Source organism: Littorina saxatilis, linkage group LG4 (assembly GCF_037325665.1).
Source record: "Littorina saxatilis isolate snail1 linkage group LG4, US_GU_Lsax_2.0, whole genome shotgun sequence".
NCBI lineage: Eukaryota > Metazoa > Mollusca > Gastropoda > Littorinimorpha > Littorinidae > Littorina > Littorina saxatilis.
In genome coordinates, this window is record NC_090248.1 from 30,174,606 (window position 1) to 30,188,301 (window position 13,696).

The 13,696-nt window shown below is 39.5% G+C and overlaps 1 protein-coding gene across 1 annotated transcript in view; it reads left to right on the forward strand.

The window, feature by feature from the left end:
- Nucleotides 1-3,169, forward strand: part of LOC138965560 (cytoplasmic polyadenylation element-binding protein-like) — a 28,172-nt gene extending 25,003 nt beyond the window's left edge. The window contains exon 11 of the mRNA XM_070337745.1: nt 477-3,169. Coding sequence (XP_070193846.1) covers nt 477-668 — 192 coding nt within the window. The 3' untranslated portion in view covers nt 669-3,169. The remainder of the gene's footprint in view (nt 1-476) is intronic.
- Nucleotides 3,170-13,696: the final 10,527 nt, after the last annotated feature.

Here is a 13,696-nt window from a genome sequence, read left to right on the forward strand (position 1 = left end):
GAATGATACAAATGGCGGCGTATGCGCACGCATACGGATGTTGGACCGGACATCGGTCTGATATTATGGGATGGATCACTCTTTTTTAGGGTGGTCTCCCTTGTTACCAAGGGGAACGCGTACAGCGTTACCAGCACTGAACTAGAGTTAATTGCTATATGTGAGTTGGGTAAGTATATTAATTAAATGAAAATTTATTATTAAAATTTTGGATTTATTTCCTAGAGTCAACTTTGTGCAGACTCTCCTCGGTGTGTCTGAACATCTGGGTGTGCAAGCATATGCATGATGAAGATCCCAAGTTCACAGCTAAAGTCTCAAGGATTGGAAACAAGCTTGCAGAAAAAAATAAATATTTGGTAGCACTGTACTGTAAGGCAGCTCACTTTCCCCAGTGAGAAAGCAGCCCAAATTTCAGTGAGGATAACCTCACAGGACGATGCAATACCTTATCCTTATCCTGACCTACTCTGCAGATTCAAGTGGATCCGTACCTAGAAGATGCCATCTGCAGCCTATGTGCCATCCAGCAAGGGCCGTACTTCTGCCGTGAGCTGCAGTGTTTCCGCTACTTCTGCCGCACCTGCTGGTACTGGCAGCACAACCTGGACACCATGCGACACCACAAACCGCTCACACGCAACACCAAGAACTCCGTCCCCATGTGACGTCCCTGCTCTGGTGGCACAACTTCCTGGACACCATGCGACACCACAAACCGCTCACACGCAACACCAAGAACACCGTCCCCATGTAACGTCCCTGCTCTGGTGGCACAACTTCCTGGACACCATGCGACACCACAAACCGCTCGCATGCAACATCAAGAACACCGTCCCCATGTAACGTCCCTGCTCTGGTGGCACAACTTCCTGGACACCATGCGACACCACAAACCGCTCGCATGCAACATCAAGAACACCGTCCCCATGTAACGTCCCTGCTCTGGTGGCACAACTTCCTGGACACCATGCGACACCACAAACCGCTCACACGCAACATTAAGAACACCGTCCCCATGTAACGTCTCTGTTCTGGTGGCAAAACCTGGACACCACAAACCACTCACACGCAACATCAAGAACACCGTCCCCATGTAACGTCCCTGCTCTGGTGGCACAACTTCCTGGACACCATGCGACACCACAAACCGCTCACACGCAACATCAAGAACACCGTCCCCATGTAACGTCCCTGCTCTGGTGGCACAACTTCCTGGACACCATGCGACACCACAAACCGCTCACACGCAACATTAAGAACACCGTCCCCAAGTAACGTCTCTGTTCTGGTGGCAAAACCTGCACACCACAAACCACTCACACGCAACATCAAGAACACCGTCCCCATGTAACGTCCCTGCTCTGGTGGCACAACTTCCTGGACACCATGCGACACCACAAACCGCTCACACGCAACACCAAGAACACTGTCCCCATGTAACGTCCTTGCTCTGGTGGCACAACTTCCTGGACACCATGCGACACCACAAACCGCTCACACGCAACATCAAGAACACCGTCCCCATGTAACGTCCCTGCTCTGGTGGCAAAACCTGGACACCATGCAACACCACAAACCGCTCACACGCAACACCAAGAACACCGTCCCCATGTGCTTTAAAAACTTCTACTGGCAGCCCAGTTGGGAACCAGGTGACACCACGAACAGTGCATTTGGAAACCAATAACTCCGTCCGAATGTAATATGTCCCTGCTCTGGTCGCAAAGCCTGGACAATGTACGACCCCTCAAACTGTTCAGATGGAACACCAAGAACTCTGTTCCAATGTAATGTTCCTGCTTTGGTGGCAAAGCCTGGACACTGTGTGACCCCTCAAACTTTTCAGATGGAACACCAAGAACTCTGTTCCAATGTAATGTTCCTGCTCTGATGGCGAAGCCCCCTGGACACTGTGTGACCCCTCAAACTTTTCAGATGGAACACCAAGAACTCAGTTCCAATGTAATGTTCCTGCTTTGGTGGTAAAGCCCCCTGGACACTGTGACCTCTCAAACTTTTCAGATGGAACACCAAGAACTCCGTCCCGGTGTACAGTTACTGCTTCAAAAGCTGGTAAACTGTACCAACAGCATAAACCTGTGAACACTGACTGACAGCGAGAACTGCCTACACAGAACTCTTTAAGAACTCCTGCTCAGTGCAATAATGTCAATGCTTTTGTGGCCCAGCCTGGATATTGTGACAACAAAATCCACTCCCCTCAAGCATCAAGACGACTGTATGTGTGAAATGACACTGCTTTAAAGATGTGTGGCACTTAATTCCCACCATGGGACACTGTACCCTTGTAGTAACATTGCTCAGAAAACCTGAACAACTATTAGGCATTTACATCCCTTTGTGTTCTCAAACTCAGGAATTGTGATATTTCATAATATTTTGTTGCAACTGAATTATTGCTGTGTGAAATATATTCACACAACCGGATCCCAAGTGCCTGTAAAAGAGACTCAGTGCCATTATACATTTCAGAACTGCAGTAATACTTACGTTATACTCTACTTTTTAAATGGCATGAAGAGAAGTGTCAACCTGATGCTATAGATACAAATGGTCGAATTAAGTGCAACGAGTTTCTTAGTCTTCTGGCATGTTCGGTGCTTTCTAGTGCTTTTTTTCCCTGTAGAAGTTTCTGGTGATCTGCAAGAGTAAAAAGAAAAAAAAAGTAAAGGGCAAAATGTTTTTCACCCATTTACTACCAAAGTTGCAGAAGAAATCAGTGAGGAGGATAACTCACCATTGTTTTTGTAGTGTATAGCTCTGTTGCTGCAGCAGAGGGTTGTTTGTTACCTAGATTCTCCATGGATTTGTTCAGAACTGACAGAAGGAAAAAATATTCTTGTTTATGAGGAAATGACCGACATTTTTGTGGCCAATTTTGTGTTCTTGCCTCCATTGTGCATATTTACAGTTTGTGATAATTGACCTATTTTGAACTTTTCAGGAAACTTCCACTATATCACGTTCCACTACATAACAAATTCGGCTATATCGCAATGACATTTTTTGAACCTGCCAAAAAACGAGACTGACCGTTTTTCAATGTCAGCGATTTTTTTTCTTGTTAACTTGTCTACTGTCAAGGTTTCAAGAACCTGTCCTCCGTCACATATCAAACTTGACACTTACACCCCTCTGCCTGTTACTAGACTCGGAGGACAAAAAGTCAGTTGGAATCATCTCCCCCCCCCTCTCTCTCCCTCCCTCCCTCTCCCTTCCCCCCTCTCTCCCTCCCCCTAACGTGTATATCACGGTGCGATTCTTTGGACCCCAAATACCACGATATAGTGGAAGATCACTGTTGTAAAATTCCCTACTCATTGTTAAGTTCTGCTTTTGTTTTTTTTAGAGCAAGATGTTTATACCTTGTTAATGATTTGTCTTTCTATTTATTTTCTTTACAAATGTTATTGTTGGTCAATGCTCATTAGCCAACAGTGAAATGAAATCGAAAGCATTTACAATTGAGTATTTTTGAAGTGAAAAAAAGGTTTTCTTTGCAAATCATTGTTTTTGTGTCCTACATTGTACATTATTTGTTTTTACCTGATTCCTTTTGAATGCAATTGCAAAGTCTGTTTGAGGTTGGTTTATTCTATGTAATATTGTCCTCACAACTATCTGTGCAACGTAAATTGTCATTCCTGCTTTTTTTCTTCTCTTGGCGTATAGTGCCTACCTCTAAAAATGGAATTTGATAGTTTACCTTTTGATACAGAGTAAACATTGGACATTGTATATAATTTGATTCAGATTTTTTTGTCGGTGAAGAATTTAAAACAGCAAGCAAAATGAATGAAGTGCTGTTGAAGCTAACAAACCTTTCCAATTATTTATTTTTTAATGGAAAAGCTGGACTTTTTTCTTATATGCTTCTCGTATCTTACTCTTTTATTCTGTATGTGTCTCATTGTTTTACACTTTTGAACTTGATGTCTTTCAATTATTTATTTGTGACCATTAGGTTGACTACCTCCCGCGGGTTAGGGGGAAGAATTTACCCGATGCTCCCCAGCATGTCGTAAGAGGCGACTAACGGATTCTGTTTCTCCTTTTACCCTTGTTAAGTGTTTCTTGTATAGAATATAGTCAATGTTTGTAAAGATTTTAGTCAAGCAGTATGTAAGAAATGTTAAGTCCTTTGTACTGGAAACTTGCATTCTCCCAGTAAGGTAATATATTGTACTACGTTGCAAGCCCCTGGAGCAAATTTTTGATTAGTGCTTTTGTGAACAAGAAACAATTGACAAGTGGCTCTATCCCATCTCCCCCCTTTCCCCGTCGCGATATAACCTTCGTGGTTGAAAATGACGTTAAACACCAAATAAAGAAATAAAGAAAGAACCATTAGGTTGACTAATTTGTTTCAGTCTGTTTGATGTTCTTTTGCTTATTACTTTCATATGTGAAGAATTTGCAAAACGTACATGTTTACATTATACATGTACAGGCCTTTTTTGTTTGTGTGTCATTACTGTTTTGTACTTTTTCTTCCTATTCTCTTCCACAGTTTGTCATAAAAATGCACTTTTTTTTATTTTGTACAAAATAAATGTGTCTAGTTTTCAGTTGACTGCAGTTACGTGTGTTTTTTCCCGCTGAACTTGACAGAATTTGTCTTCAGTGCACCCCCCCAATCTCATTGACACCTGTTTCTTTGATTATAGTTCTGTGAGCTTTATTTCTTTTTCTCCTGAATGCAAGATAACTGAATCATAGTGATTAATATCAGAGATATTTGTGTTAAATTTGTTGCCATTTGACAACGAAATGGCTTTTGCACCAGTACGAGGTCCGAGTTCTTGGAAACTTTCTTTTAGAGTTGTAGTACTGCATGCTTATCACTACTTTTTATCTGCTTCGCTTCTGTTTTACATGTCATCTTGATGATTTTGCCATTTCTTTTTACATTCAAGAACAGTAGAACAGCCACTTGCTTTTACTCACGGAGCCTGCATGAACACATGGAAAATTTTTACATCCTACACTAAAGGGCACAAAAGGCATTGCACATTGCAAAATGTTTGCAAAATGTTTGCAAAGTTTACTGTAATAGTCATGTCTGCATGTAAATTTACAAGGTTTTACAGACTATCTTCAGTGCATGAAATGTACATTTATTACTGCAACGAATCAGCTTTTAATTTTAACTTATAGCGTCAGTATTTATTGCCCTTCAAATAAGCATTCCAAATGCTGTATTTGAACAGTTCATGCCCACTTTTTATTTATGAACCGTCAAAAAACGAATGTGGAATGGCCATTTTAATTAATGTTTTAAGTCTGCATGATCAAAGACTCCGACAGCCACAGCCTCTGGTGAAAGGAACTGAAACAGCCTTAGCCTAGTTGGTATGGCTAAGCTAAGTTTTTTTTAAACAAAACCAACATAGATTCTTATTCTGTAGGTTACTTTTGTTTTACAATGTTTAATTCAGTGAAATGCAATGAGCAGAGTTTATAATCATTTTCAGTTTTCACATGGGCAATAGACTACATTCTCATGGTAAATTTTCAGTTTTTCATGCAAGTAAAAGATGGTATTCTCATGATAAATGTGTGCCTAGTTTATAATCCTTTTGAGTTTCACATTGGTAAGGAGTACCTGTTAATGACTACATGTAGCTTACTATTTCATTTTAAAGATCTAGTTTGCTGAGTCAAGTCTGATCAGGCAAAGCTTCAAACTGTCCATGTTTTTTCCTTTCTTGGAATACAATGTATTTTGTGAGTACTAAATAAGTACACTGATTTGATTTTGTTTTGTCTTGGTTTGACAGTTTGTTGATTTATTTCCTTTGAATTTTGATTTGCTCTTTTTTGGCATTTGTACTCTTTGTTTGAAAAATAAAGCATCAGAAAACGCACAACTTTGAAGAAGTTAGATTTCGGTAAGGGTTCGCTCTAAAAATTAGATTAATTCCTGGTGATGTGAAATGGATGACAGAAGGTTGTGATATCAGCCAGGAGCTGTGCTATTCTGAAAGTCCTTAGAATCTCATATCGCACAGTTCACCGTTAATTTGATCACGCCATTTTCCTGAAGGATCCTTCCAGAGCTGCGATACACTTTGACCTTTTGAAGAAATCCCTTTCAAACACGTTGGCCAGAGTGTTTTTGCCGATACCCTAAATGAACCTCGCTAACACTTGGACAGCAGCATCCGGGCTCTCATTACAGGTTCCTTGGAGCTTTTTCTTTACATAAAAAAACCCAGGAAAACGTAATGGGCCAATTAAGCTGAAAATATGAAGCTGTTAGAAATTTGATTTGGAAGATATGTAAAATGGGACATTGCCATGGTGTTCAGGCATCAACCCTCAAGTACCCGTGTTCGGCACCAAGCTTTAAACACCATGGGCAGGAAAGGATGCATGTACATGTACATCTCTAAGGTAACTGTACGCTGCTTCCCTACTAGAACTGTGGCGATAGCTAGTTGTCCTTATAAGTGTTCCAAGATCATCAATATTTAATAGAGGTGGAGCTGTTCAGGAACATCCAAACGGCTGTCCGGGGGTCAGATTTGATAGACCCAAATCCCCATTGTCTGACAGCCTTTCCAAAAGCCTTACTCTCTATAGTGACACTTGGAGAGCATTTGTATGCACCATTCAAGATGTACCCTCATTTGTACACCAGGAAGAGCATCAGGGCACCCACCTTAGATGCTTGTGCTGTTTCAATTATCGATGTGTCTTTTACATGCATCAACTCTTGAAAACTTTTCAACAGCAGCAACATTTGTTGCAGTAACATCAATCCCCTGTCGGTCTGGGCGGGTGTCCTCTTTGAAGATCTGTCGACCCAATTTTATTTGATTGTACCAGTTCTAAGTACTCGTTTTGGAAGCTATCTTTACAAAACATTAATCCCACAATGTGCAGTAGATGTGAGAAACATAACAACCCTTTGAGATTTGTTTACATCATGGCTCTAAACTCCCTTTTTCCGAGCTCCATGACAGGCAAGTAAACATGCACGGGTACAAGTGTTCTTTAAAGCTGTCGTTTATTTATAACTATCCTGGGCTACTAGTTTGAAAATATAGAGCTGAGAATCCTGTACAGCAGAGGCGGCCTGAAACTCGACCTACGCTGCAAGGATGCCCTTCGCTGTACAGATATCTGTACAGGATTTTGAGCCCTATCTAGTCAAACACATAGCCCCGTATAGTCATAAATAGACGACAGCTTTAAGAGCTCTTTTCATTGCCGAGGAAACTTAGAGATGCATGGAATTCTGTGTCTTTGCCAATGAAAGATTGCAGTATGCATATGTCATTGTAATAGTCTCCTGTCCGCCCAGCGACCTTCCCCTTGACCCTGCTTGTGACCTCGATGTTTTATGCCCCCGCAAGGGGCACGGTACTCTAAGCACCCAAAACCTCGAAGAGAGATAACTGGCGGAAACCTTCCTATTGTAGTCTCCTGTATGACGGCTTACTAGTGCCAAAACCTCATTGTAATTATCAAGGGAAAAATAGTAATTTTCCCTTGATAATTACCATTTTCACGTGTTAATTACTAATTTTCCCGGGAAAATTACTAATTTTTCCGGAAAAATTACTAACTTTCACCTGTTAATTACTAATTTTTAGTTTTGGCTCACTTCCTGACGGATTGCTAGTGCCAACACTAAAAATTAGTAATTTTCCCGTGGAAATGAGTAACTAACAGATGAAAACAGTAACTGACAGCGTTAATTAGTAATTATCACGTGATAATGGGTAACACCAGGTTTTGGCACTAGTAAGCCGTCATACTCCTGTCCGCCCAGCCGACCTTCCCCTTGACCCTGCTTGTGACCTCGATGTTTTATGCCCCCGCAAGGGGCAAGGTACTCTCTAAGCACCCAAAACCTCAGAGATAACTGGCGGAAACCTTCCTATTATGAGACATTGCCAGAAGCTTGAAGTCGAAGCACTTCCACAACCCCCCTTGTATTTAAAACAAAGTGCAATGTACTTGCATTGTGTCACTTTCATGCCGGTATTCACACTTTACTTGAAACGCCAAACCAATGCACATTTTGAAAATATATTCTGTTTTACACTACATGTTTAATGAAGTAAAAATGCATTCACTCATGTCTTTTTCAATGCACAATGTACAAAGATATATGTTCAAAAACATTGCTTGATCCAACTAAAGTATCACGCCAACTTGTATCAACAGCAAATATGTACAAAGATGATCTGATTTAACAAAAATCAAAGGTACAGTTTAAGTGTTGAATACAATGAACTCAAAACGTTCCTCGCTCTGCATGTGTACACTCCTAATGCTGAATGAGAACATGAAACTGTACACTAACAATATACAAAACCTCTGTCTTAAGAAATATGAGTGTTTAACTCTTCCCCCAACCCCAATGAAGGAAGACCCCTTGTGATATGTATAACGAATATCTTGCTGAAAGGTGATTAAAAATAGCTTGGAAATGGGAACTGCGGTGCATGAAAATGACAAGTTTTACTTTCACTTTCAAAGATGCTATGGCAGTATCGATCCTTTCTAAAACTGAGCTCGTGAATACAAGAAATGTACAAGAAAATGGAGCTATCATCTTCTGTAATTTGTGTGATACTGTGTATTTGTTGAGGCAAGGAAGGATATGTCCATTTTTTGCCATTTTGTATTTAAGATCCCCATATTTTTAATGAGCAGAGGATGTTTTTTTGTGTTTTCTACAGCATTCCTTTACAGAGAGGTTGGGCAAGAGAACAAATATGTCACACCACCATCTAGCATAAGTACAACAAAAGTTACAAGACTCATTCGGGAAACATTTGGCTTTAGCGACAAAATAGCAAACAAGGCCTCAAAAAGATGTCAACAAAACAGCGCACCACTGCTTACAAATCAACCCAAGACAACAAAAGTTTCACACAACAACATTTTCCAGACCTGTTATTATGAGAACAGATTCTTCAAATCCACACATCCTTCTGTTTGCTATCACCGAAACACTGTAACGTTTTAATGATGCATGTACATACTATGCAAGGTGTTAATCTCACAAGCCTCGGACATTTTTAGCATCCAATTGATCCTGCTGAAATAATAATAATAATAATTAATCACTTTTCTATAGCACAAAGCCTGATAACGGCTCCACCCACTTGTAAGGAATGAAAAGACTATTTTTTCATAAGACTTCTTTCCTCTCTGTGTAACCCTTAACCCATCATGTAAGCTGTCAAAAATCTAATCAAATTTTTATTCACGCTACAGTAATCATTCAACTTAAACACAGAATCTGAACATCCTGGCTGCTTTCTGAGAGAGTGAGAATAGCAGAATTCTGGAAATAACTCTGGAGTTTTTTTTTTGGGGGGGGGGGGGGGGGGGGGGGGGGGGTGGAGGAAGAGGAAAACAAACCCTAGTAACATTGTAGGCCGGTCCTTAGCAAGCAGCATGTCTCCACAGGTGGACAGCAATCGGTCCACTGAGGGACGCAATCACATCGGCCATGGTAGTCAGCTCTGATTGTGCAAACTTGTGCACGAAAAAGCATAATACTGAGTGGACAGTGCAGAAAAAACAGAGCTAATTTTTACTCCGATGTCACACGATTTTACTGCCACGTGGGTTTGTTTGCCACAGTATTTCCAAGGGTGAGCAACATTACCATAACCCAACCGACAGTTATTTTTAAGCATCGTCTATTGACTAAATATTTCATCATGAATTTCTTATTCTTGAAAACAATGACGAGCTTAAATCACTACCTTCTTAAAAGATAGGCACTCAGCTTGAAATAGACGGAAGGAAGAGAACAAATGTGTTAAGACTATAGTTGTAAAAACCTAAAGAAAAAGTAAATTTTAACCCCAAAAAATTGGGTGCTTACAATCTATAAGGAATGTGAAACTATGTACCAAAATCTGTCAAAAATATGAACAAATGAACAGAAGGCAGCATGAATGCAAGAGTTGTCTTTTATCACTTCTGAAGGTGCAAACAAGCAACACAATAAAAATGATTTTCGCCTAACAACAGAACATACCATTGATTTGTATACACATCATACCAGTCAGCTTTATAAAGTGCAGAAGTTCAAAAATAGAGTGAAGAAGAAAACACACTCATACTAGTTACTACTAGTTACCATAAAACCTTGCAGCAGTATGTGGCCTGAAAAATGTATTATCAAATCTATCTACATTCCTTGATAAACTTGTTAATGCACAAAGTTAAAATGAAGAAACAAATAATTTGATAAATAAATCGGAGAAATTAAATATGTATTATAAATACAAGTCTCAGAACACTGTGTCTCTAAGCCTCTCCAAGCCAATAGGATAAAGAATGATATAGTCTGAAAAAAATTAGTACATGTGTATGTCTTATTTCACAAACGTCAAAAAACCCATACAGGTTTCTGTTTTTAATTTAATGACTTACACAGGTAGTATGATTTAAATTTTGATTATCAAGGAATTGTGATATTGACAATGTTCAGGTCAAGAAATGCTGAGTTAATTAAACACAGGTGAAACACTGTTACCAATAATAACTGTACACCAATGAAAGACTACATGAAAGATAATGAATAGAACAATACAAAAAGGCTTAACTCATCACGCATTGAAAAAGACACAGGCACATACACACATGCGTACACATACACACATTCACAAACTGTCCAACTGCTCAATTTAATGTTACGTCCAAAGTCTCCTTCTTCGTTCATGGGCTTAGACTCCCACGTTCACTCATGTTTTTAGCACGAGTGGATTTTTACGTGTATGACCGTTTTTACCCCGCCATACGCCGCTTTCGGAGGAAGCATGCAGGGTATTTTCGTGTTTCTATAACCCACCGAACTCTGACATGGATTACAGGATCTTTTCCATGCGCACTTGGTCTTGTGCTTGCGTGTACACACGAAGGGAGTTAAGTAACTAGCAGGTCTGCACATAAGTTGACCTGGGAGATCGGAAAAATCTCCACTCTTAACCCACCAGGCGGCAGCGACCGGGATTCAAACTCACGACCTCCCGATTAGGAGGCCGACGTCTTACCACCACGCCACTGCGCCTGTCACGTCCAAAGTAACTTCCACTGTCATCTCGCCAACAGCCCTCAAAAAGAATACAAAATTCTCACGAAAAACTCTTTCCTCTGAACTGTTTATATTCTGATATCATTTATAAATTTAAAATCAACCCATCATTGGTTAAAACATTTTTTAAAAAGGAATTAAAAGGTTGAAATTCTGATAAAATCTGTAACAACTTGACTGTTTGCAAATATGTAGATAGGAACTGAATAAGCCTAACAAGATGTTTTTTGTTAGTATTCTGGCAACCCTCATGAACAAGTGTGACATAGTTGTTTCAGCTTTTACCCCTCTTTTTACATTTAGTCAAGTTTTGACTAAATGTTTTAACATAGAGGGGGAATCGAGACGAGGGTCGTGGTGTGTGTGTGTGTGTGTGTGTGTAGAGCGATTGAGACTAAACCACTTGACCGATCTTTATGAAATTTTACATGAGAGTTCCTGGGAATGATATCCCCGGACGTTTTTTTCTTTTTTTCGATAAATGTCTTTGATGACGTCATATCCGGCTTTTTGTAAAAGTTGAGGCGGCACTGTCACACCCTCATTTTTCAATCAAATTGATTGAAATTTTGGCCAAGCAATCTTCGACAAAGGCCGGACTTCGGTATTGCATTTCAGCTTGGTGGCTTTAAAATTAATTAATGACTTTGGTCATTAAAAATCTGAAAATTGTAAAAAAAAAATTTTTTATAAAACGATCCAAATTTACGTTCATCTTATTCTTCATCATTTTCTGATTCCAAAAACATATAAATATGTTATATTTGGATTAAAAACAAGCTCTGAAAATTAAAAATATAAAAATCATGATCAAAATTAAATTTTTGAAATCAATTTAAAATTCGTATTCCTTGTCGGTTCCCGATTCCAAAAACATATGGATATGATATGTTTGGATTAAAAACACGCTCAGGAAGTTAAAACGAAGAGAGGTACAGAAAAGCGTGCTATCCTTCTCAGCGCAACTACTACCCCGCTCTTCTTGTCAATTTCACTGCCTTTGCCACGAGCGGTGGACTGACGATGCTACGAGTATACGGTCTTGCTGAAAAATTGCAGTGCCTTCAGTTTCATTCTGTGAGTTCGACAGCTTGACTAAATGTCGTATTTTCGCCTTACGCGACTTGTTTTGTCATAATTTTGACTTACTTTGCATATATTATTATATTGTATTATGAGGGAAAAAAATGTGCTTGCCTTTAAAACAATTTTTAAAAATATTTGCTGGACATACTGCATCAACAGACAATGGAAAAAAATTGCCGTAAATCAAAATTTTACATCGTAGATGTACCTTTCTCTTCTGTGATTGCATGGCAGACAAAATTTCCGCAGGAAAAAAAAAGATGTACACTGAAAATATGTGGTAATTATACAACGTGGGAATCATCAAATATTTGAAACAATTCAATAACACTCTACAGCTATCTCTTCTGTAGCACAAACAGATGAAGAGTTTCTCCTCACATAAAACAAATGCCGGAGTGCCTGAGCTCAGTAAGTAATTCATATGTTAAAAAAAGCATCTATCTCCAATAAAAACAAAGCCATTCGATTAACTAAAAATGCAGAATCCAGATTTCTATTAAAAAAGTCAAAATACGTTTATTTTTCAAGATCATGTTCATAAATCAAGATCAAAATGACTGGGTATGTTTATTCCCAGCAGTATGTTCAACTAAAAAAGGCAAACATGACATTTTTGAAACATATCAAAACCTTTGTCACGCTGACATAAGCTGAAGTGACTGGATTTGAGCAAAAGCAAGATTCGGAAAAGCACAAATTGCGACAACTTCTCAGGTAACTTAACCGTTTAAGGTATGATCATGTCAGAAACACCACAATCCAATGGTTGTGTAAACATATAAATCACATTTGCCTGTGTGTACAGGCCATGCAAAATGAAGCAAAAATGAGACAAAATCAATTAAACATTCCAAAGGATGATCCAGCCATTGAAGACTCTGATTAAATATACAAAGATGAATGAACCAATACAAAGAAAAGAGCAACCACAAAACAGCAAATTGACGATAAGGACAAGTTTGAACAATAACAAAAGTGATACTAATACCCAGGGCAGAGGAACATCCCTGTATAATTTTTTCTATTTTATTTTTAACTCATGGACATACTTAACCAGTCATTCTAATAAAAACAAACAAAAAAAGACAGAATAGCTGACCAATAGGCATGCAAAAACAGACAACAAAGCACATCATCACACATTCTTTTTGGTTTCTTTCTCTTTCCATTTTTTTTACTCATCTTCATTTCTCACGCAGTTGTCACAATTTTTTACCCTACTACGTTTTCATAGCAAGAACGCCCTTGAGTATGCAAGGCGTTGTACCATTTTGTCATTATTGCCACACTTCTGTATCTGGCTGTGCAAAAAAAGGGACAAGTGCATGTTGACAGTGGAGGGGGGGGGGGGGGGGGGGGAAATGGGCAGTGTGGGGGCGATAGAATTCAGGACGGAGAAAGGAGGAAAACTGAAGTGGTCAAGTTTACAAGCAAGAAAAGGAATGGAGAACACAGGTAGGGGTGGTGATGGGGGGTGGGGTGAGGGTATGTGATGGGAAGGCTGGTGGTGGT